This window comes from Andrographis paniculata, unplaced genomic scaffold (genome assembly GCF_009805555.1).
Source record: "Andrographis paniculata isolate CXL003 unplaced genomic scaffold, ASM980555v1 Contig78END, whole genome shotgun sequence".
Taxonomy (NCBI): domain Eukaryota; kingdom Viridiplantae; phylum Streptophyta; class Magnoliopsida; order Lamiales; family Acanthaceae; genus Andrographis; species Andrographis paniculata.
In genome coordinates, this window is record NW_026137615.1 from 1,279,885 (window position 1) to 1,289,011 (window position 9,127).

A 9,127-nucleotide genomic window follows, 5' to 3' on the forward strand; every position below is an offset into this window, starting at 1 on the left:
TATTTTTGACATTTCAAAACTCATAAAGAGATGCAGGGTCACCTTCTTATCTCAGTCTATCCGCCTGCGGACCAGCTGACTTGCCTATCCGATCGTAGACCAGCCGACCTACTTTATCCGACCGCAGACCATGAGACATGTCTGTCCGACCGCTAACCATCCGACCGAGGACCAACCGACCAAGGACCTTCCGACCTGCCTATCCCACCGCTAACCAACCGACCTGATCATCCGACCGAGGACCTTCCGACCTGCCTATCCGACCGCTAACCAACCCACCTGACCATCCGACCAACCCACCTGACCAACCGACTTAAGCACAAATTTTTCTCCTTTTTCACCCGACTTCATGTCTAACTTCCTTTAAGATCCTGCTATCCTTATTTTTATTATTATTATTATTTTTTGTGCGTAACAATTATCAGAGTTAAAATATCCTTGCTATTTTTGACATTTCAAAACTCATAAAGAGATGCAGGGTCACTCTTCTTATCTCAATCTATCCGTCTGCGGACCAGCTGACTTGCCTATCCGACCGCAGACTAGCCGACCTACTTTATCCAACCGCAGACCAGCCGACCTACTTTATCCGACCGCAGATCATCAGACCTGTCTGTCCGACCGCTAACAATCCGACCGAGGACTTTGGAATATGCATGCCCGAACAGTCCGAAAATGGCCTAATTGAAATAACTTTACAACAGCCATCGCCTGCAGAATTTAACCTTGTCACACTCCCAGGAATTATTGACAAACTTAATTTACAACAACAGTTTGTCTTTAACACTATTATTGAGAAACTGCATAACAAGAAACCTTATGTCTGTTTTGTTGATGGACCAGCTGGTACTGGGAAAACTTTCTTATACACTGCTATTTTGTCATACACATCTGATCATACCATTAAATCTATTGCTGTAGCAACATCTGGATTTGCTGCATCGCTCCTTCCTAATGGACAAACTGCCCACTCAAAATTCAAATTGCCATTGGATATTAATGAGCATAAGACTTGTCAGATAAGCAAACAGTCTACCTTAGCAAATGAGTTACGACATACCGACCTAATTATTTGGGATGAAATTTCAATGGCAAGACGTGAACTAATTGAGGCTTTTGACATTACTATGAGAGATATTATGGATAACAACATCAGTTTTGGTGGTAAAGTTATAATCTTCGGGGGGGATTTCCGTCAAATTACTCCTGTCATAAGAGACGGAACAAAGGACCAGTACATCGAAGCAAGTTGTGTATCGTCTCCTCTATTTACACATGCAGATAAGTTTCACTTAACTGTCAACATGCGAGCACAAAACGATAAATCATTTGCAGCATTTCTTGAGGAAGTAGAGAACAACTCTTGTGTAAATAACAACAAAGGAGAGATTCAGATCCCAACAACTTCATTGATTACCTCTGAAAATAATGACTTGTTGCAACTAATTGACAAGATCTACCCACATAATTTACTCCATCCAAGTTCCTCTGCTGCATTAATTGGTAGATCTATATTGACACCAACCAACGAGACAGTTGATACTATTAACAATCAAATAATTGAAAGCATGTTTGGAGAACCAATCGTACTAATTGCAAGAGATGTAACTAAAGATCCATCACAACAAGCACATTATGAAGATTACCTAAATACTTTGACACCTAATGGTATGCCACCTCATAGATTAGTTTTGAAGACAGGTGCACCAATAATGCTATTGCGTAACTTAGACCCCACAAATGGCCTTTCAAATGGTACACGGCTTGTTTGCAAGCAAATTACACACAATCTCTTACAAGCAGAGATTGCAACTGGCCCGCAAAAAGGAACTTTATGCTTCATACCACGAATACCTTTAAAGCCTAACAATATACATGAATGCTCTGTTGAGTTCATACGTACTCAATTTCCAGTGAAGTTGTGCTTCTCAATGACCATTAACAAATCACAAGGGCAGACATTAGACGTTGTTGGAGTGTACATGAAACAACCAGTATTTATGCATGGCCAACTATATGTTGCACTATCACGAGCAAAATCTTTTGACTCTTTGCATGTCCTCATTCCTTCAGACATCAACACTGGAATGCATTGTTCTTGGACGAGAAACATAGTTTACAAGAAGCTTTTACAATTGGCTGGCATTAATATACCTCCACTTCCAAATCCCACATAGTCCGCATCCATAAGAGCCCGCCTGCTACCCTTACTCCCACATTATTGTCAACAATCTATTTCTTTTTTATTCAGTTTTTGCCTTTTTTGGTCACATCTCATGCCGTCTTTAGTTTGTTTCGGGTGATTTTTCATGGATTATATTTTTATGGAGGCTTAAATCAAACATGGTAAGTTCTCTAATATTTTTATGATACACTTAATTTTGTTAGTGTGAGTTACAGTTATGCTGCATTTATTTATTCATGAATCTTCTATTTCTGTCAGAATTTTCAGTCCTGCTTTTTCCTACTGTTTGATGCAAGCTGATTTTTAGCTATTTATATTGTTATGCATCTATGGTTTTTTCATGTAGCATATATGTAAACTGACTTTCTATCATCTACACCTTATGTACGTATATTATCTCTTATAGATTGCTCTCCTATTTGTTGTGAGATGTCAACACTTTGAGTTTGTTATACCTCTGACAAAATATGTGAACGCTATATACCACACCAAAGTAGGAGATGGCATGCGCTTTCAGAAGCTATTTGAAACTAAAGAATCCAGTGTTCATAACTACGTTGGACATTCATTGCAGTTTATATTATAAAAATTACATCTTCTTATTGAGTTCTCCAATACGTGCTTAACTAGAGGAATATGGCCACAATTACTCACATAAGTGACTTGGATGCTATTACATAGACAAATTCACATTAGCGTTCTGTCAAGGTATGATACTCATTCGAAATTTCGTAAATGACTATAGAAGAATTAACTTGTCTATTGTACTAAAGAGTGGGGATGTACTTACCTATGAATGTAATTGCTTATTTGCTTATTATATTGTTTATTTAGTATTATTATACACTTAAATGCAGTGACATTAGAGATTCTAAGATCAGTGTCATTCACAGGCTAAGAGAGGGCACTCGTTTGTTAGTGAATCAGTGTTTCTTGCTCTCCTACACCGTTTAGAATACAATTAAATACTAATTATTGCGTTTCAAATTAGGTAATGATCTTCTATTTCATTCTTCAGCTCTGATCCAAACATTTTCGAACATCTAAGATCAGGATTGAGCATCGAAGATCCTGCTAAGATATAGTATCAACCGGTAATTTATCAAAGAAATCAACAATAGTTTCAATCTAAATTCGTATTGTAATGGTGATCAAACTTGTCATTACATGACATTTTTTATCGTGATTCCAATTTCCCTTCGTAACGAGATTGTTCCCCTTAATGTTAACAATCAATAATTTATGCACTATGTTTGCTTTCAAATGACTATACAGTAAACATTTTTTTTATATTGTGTTATGTATTGATTTATTTAGCAATATGGAAATTATATTTCAATCTTCCTAAGCTAATCTTCTTTGTAAATGTCCTGCTTATCACCTGCTATTGGACAATGTTGCACAGGAAATGCTGGGAATGAATCAATCCATATACACAGCCATAGATGTTTCAAAGTCCATTAATGGTTTAGAGATCAAGTATGTGGATATATTACCATTGTTGTTTGCCAGCACTGATCTCTAGATTAATGGGAGATAACTGCCTACAGTACCGGATTTCAGGCAGAAGATTCTTGCTGCCAACAACATACTCTTTGCTAAACTGGAATACATATACTTAAACGACAGAAAACTTTTATTTACATATATGATGCATATGCTGTTCCATTACAGCCTTACATTAATTTAGTCCATACTTATTTTGTATACAACAAAGTCTAATGTGGTCTTAATGCCTAGAACCATTTCATCTCAACATGATTTTTGTATCATAGAATAAAATCCATTCTACAGCTGCAACTCCAAAAATTTTGGGGGCAAGATTTTTAGTGTAACATCACTTTCATAATGATGAAACATGCATTATCTCATCAGCTTGATCCTTGTTAAGATTAATATTGAATGATTACAACTGATATCTTTGTTTTTATATACTGTGTTATCACCTCTGCGTCTATGTGTTTTCTATCCCCGCTCAGTGTGTCGAAGTTTTTTAACGATTTTTATGCAACAATTTCGTCATTTTTGAACAAGTAGAATCCGACTGAAGAAAACATTATAACCTGTTATGTTTTTCAACATAGAAAGTTTCGCTCGTGTGCCTAATCCCTAATGCAAGGTTTGTTGCCCTGAATAAGTCTTAAAGTAGATAATCACCACTTTCGTATTCAATAAGCAAGCATTTACCACTCAATACCCTAACAAATACTAATAACAGAAAACATTTACAATCCAAAACCAAAATCAATTGACCAACTTAGAGATAATAATTAACCATAACAAAATAATAACGTGATAATAATTAAAATAACTACCATTTCAAGCCGTGCTATGCACGAGTGCACACATAATTAAAATATTTAGAAATGAATTAATCAACTATTAATCATAACTATTTCTAAAATAGTATTATATTATACATGTATATTTAAATGTTAATTTTTATTTGACAATAATTAAAATAATTAACTATATTTATTATTCAACTATTGAAATAAAATAAAAATAAAAATATAAAATACAAAATTAATTTTAATTGAATCTATCATTGAAATTTGTACTCAATTAATAAATATATAAATTTAATTTCAAACAATATATAATGAACAATATTATATTATCCAATATCTTTATATAAGATAATATAAATAAAAAGTAAAATAAAAATTATAGAGAAGAAATATAAAATATAATTATTATTGAGCATAAAAAAAAATAATAATAGTAATAAATAATGGCAGTAGGATGCTAGATCGGTCAGGATATAAACCGAATGGCCCAAAAGTCCGGAAAAAAATTGTCGAACAGGCGCAGATGTCTATGAAGAGGAAGGTCGGGCAAGGAAGAAGTATAGACAGACGCAGAGGTTTGTGTAGAGGACAGTCTGCCCATCTAAGGAAATAGGACAAATAAAGCTGGTCGGTTGCTCAGTAGCCGGGACCGCAGTCGGTTGCCCTGTGTAGGGGCCCACAGTTCCTTGGTCAGCCAACACTTCTCATGTCCACACATGTCCTCATCCGACCACATAGTCATTCTCACTTTCTTCAATATCTAACTCACTGGACCGACCGCAGACTTTCCACTTTATTGATCCAACTGCAAGCCTCCTGACTTACAAACCCCCCGACCTCAGTAATTCCCGACCTGATGACCTTCCCACCTACGGACTTACCGTCCCGACGACCGTCGGACCGCAGGATTTCCCGACCTGGGGACCCAAGACGTGGGATCTTCCGACCTGAGCACTTACGGAGTTGCAGAGCTCAGGCCTGCGTATCTCCAGACCGGATGACCTCCCGACCGGAAGAAAATCCGACCTCCAAACGTCCCGACATGGGGATTTTCCGACCTCCGAACTTCCTTCGTTAAAATATCCTTGCTATTTTTGACATTTCAAAACTCATAAAGAGATGCAGGGTCACTCTTCTTATCTCAATCTATCCGTCTGCGGACCAGCTGACTTGCCTATCCGACCGCAGACTAGCCGACCTACTTTATCCGACCGCAGACCAGCCGACCTACTTTATCCGACCGCAGATCATCAGACCTGTCTGTCCGACCGCTAACAATCCGACCGAGGACCTTCCGACCTGCCTATCCCACCGCTAACCGACCGACCAGACCAACCGACCGAGGACCTTCCGACCTGCCTATCCGACCGCTAACCAACCCATCTGACCATCCGACCAACCAACCTGAGCGCAAATTTTTCTCCATTTCCACCCGACTTTGTATCTAACTTCCTTTAAAATCCTGCTATCCTTATTTTTATTATTATTATTATTATTTGTGCGTAACAATTATCAAAGTTGAAATATCTTTGCTATTTTTGACATTTCAAAACTAGAGATGCAGGGTCACCCTTCTTATCTCAATCTATCCGCCTGCGGACTAGCTGACTTGCCTATCCAACCGCAGACCAGCCGACCTACTTTATCCGACCGCAGACCATCAGACCTGTCTGTCCGACCGCCAACCATCCGACCAGACCAACCAACCGAGGACCTTCCGACCTGTCTATCCCACCGCTAACCAACCGACCGAGGACCAACCGACCAGACCAACCGACCGAGGACCTTCCGACCTGCCTATCCGACAGCTAACCAACCCACCTGACCAACCGACCAGACCAACCGACCGAGGACCAACCGACCTGAGCGCAAATAATTCGATTGTATTTTTGTTTTACAGTTTATATTTCAAATAAATAATGTTTCACTACATTACATTATAGAATAGTCGCGCGGTATACCGCGCAAGAGCGTGTTCTAGTATATATATAAGTAGATCAACAAATCACAATTTTTTGTTTTTTTTAGAAAAAAACAATTATAAGATTTTCAAAGTGTGCAGTCCTAAGCTATCCTATTTAACTTCCCAAATTTGTAAAAATATGTAGGGTGTGTTTGTTTGGAGTTTTGGATTTTGAGTTGGGATTTGAATAGTAAAAATTTTGAATTTGAATAGTTGTATGATGTGATATAAATAGGTGTTGATATGATGTTTTGAATGTAAAATTGATTTTTAGTATAATATAAAAATGAAAAATAGGTGTTTGATTTGATATTTTTGGGGAAAAAAAATTGAATAAATAGTGTAAATCCAATCCAATCCCCTAGACAAACACACCCATATTTATTTTTTTAAATATAAATTTTTAAAAATAGTAAAGAATTCTTTTATATATATATAGGAATATATGTATATATAATACATATTAAATTTTAAAAATAGGTTTCCTCATATTTCCTACTATACCTTAAAACTATATGTAAAAACGCAAATGAATACTTATTTAAGGGACAAATGAAGTATAATAATAATAAAAAAAAAATTCACGTGTCCGTTAGGTGTCGTTGACCTGACGGACACGTGACTTTCAGTGAGCCACGCAGGCATTTCCGACGCCGGATGACTAAAACTGCAAAAAAACTTCACTTACGAGATTAGTTTGCGACATATTTTACTTACGAGACTGAAATAATAAGAAGTCTAGTGAGAGATTAAAAAAGAAAAACAATATACCCTAAAATTTATACAATAAAAATACATACTCCATTTGTCCCACTATCAAGTCTCCACTGTCATTTATGTCCGTCTCATATGTCATGCCACTTTTCTTTTTTTAAAAAAATGATTGTACATGTAGTTTCATTTTAAAATTTTTAATATATAATTAGAATAATGAATTATATTAATTTTAATTATAATTATTTATATTATAGAATAATTTTCATTATAAATTCTTAATTTTAAATTTTATACTAAATTTCTGTCTTTATTAATATCTTGTGTATTTTTATTTTTTTTTAATAAAATGTAAAGTGTATTATACAATTTAATCTTTAAAATTTTATATTCCTTTTGTTATGTAAGTATATATTCATTTATTTTTTAATATTGAACTTTAAATATTAATATTATATTTATACATAGCACAAATTAAAAAAATAAAAAATAAAAATACTTTTATGAATATTTTATAATACAAATATAATAATATTTATATAAAATATTATATAAATATAATAATATTTTTAATGTCGAGTAAAATAATAAATTGTTAAAAGGACTCCGGAGTATTATAACATATCACATCTACTATTTAGTATTTATATTACATCAATACTATTTTTTACTAGGTTTTAATTTTTTAAAAATTTAAAAATTTTCATAACTCTTATAAATAGTCTAATATCATTGGATGTTAGGGTGTGTTTGTTTGGGAGATTGGATTGAATTTACATTATTCATCCAATTTTTTCCCCTAAAAAATATTAAATCAAACACTTATTTTTCATTTTTTATATTATACTAAAAATCAATTTTACATTCAAAACATCACATTAACACCTATTTATATCACATTATACAACTACTCAAATTCAAAATTTTTAATATTTAAATCCCAACTCAAAATCAAAACCTCCAAACAAACACAATTGAAGATTATAATGGTTTTTTTTTTCATAACTATGCTTTTAGCATCCTCAGTTCCCTTGATGACCAACTACTACTGCGATGCAATTTCAAACCGGACCCGTTTTCTTGTCTTTTTGCAGCTACCTAGGCATGTTAAAACGGGGTAGCGGAACGGATTGACCCACAATCCATCATAACTTGCAAATAAACGGATTATTTGCAGATCAATCCGCAGCAGAACGGACCAAATATTTTATCAGTCCAACCCAATCCATCGGCCGGTTGCGACCTAAGTGTGCTAACCCATGGACTTTTTGGGATTTGGATTTTGAGTTGAGATTTGAATAATAAAAATTTTGAATTTGAATAATTGTATGATGTGATATAAATAGGGGTTGATGTGATGTTTTGAATGTAAAATTGATTTTTAGCATAATATAAAAAGTAAAAAATAGGTGTTATTTGATATTTTGGAGGAAAAAATTGAATAAATAGTACTCTCTCTGTCCTAAACACTTTGAAACATTTTCTTTTTTTGTTTGTCACAAATTTACTGCAACATTTCCAAATTTAGAAATAATTAATAATATTTATATACATATACTAATATACACTTCACTTTATCTTATCACATCACTCAAATAAAAAAATAAATAATTATTTCTCTCTCCAATCACATCACTTAATATTCAAATTATCTCAAATTACCATACTTAGTACTCCTACCTAAAATTTGGAGGAAATTCTCCAAACAAACACTCTTAGTTGAGATGAGTGATTACTAATTATTATATCTATTTAAACGCGGCTAATCTATTCTCGACCCACGGCCCATGTGGATTGGCCCATTTAAACCCGTATTTTAACGGACTTAAAAAATCACAATGCAAACCTTCTTAAAATTGAGACGGGCGGACTAACCCGGCGGACTTAACAATTTTGACTGCTCTATATATAACATAACATGGACGAACCGGTCCCAACCGAACCGATGCTGATTTAAAATTAAAATCCAACGGC

General features: G+C 34.7%; 1 protein-coding gene across 1 annotated transcript; it reads left to right on the forward strand.

The window, feature by feature from the left end:
- The first annotated feature begins 656 nt into the window (after positions 1 to 656).
- Positions 657 to 2,177, forward strand: LOC127239567 (uncharacterized). Its single transcript, XM_051257775.1, has one exon. The coding sequence runs from the start codon at positions 657 to 659 to the stop codon at positions 2,175 to 2,177; it is 1,521 nt and encodes a 506-aa protein (XP_051113732.1).
- The last annotated feature ends 6,950 nt before the right edge of the window (positions 2,178 to 9,127 follow it).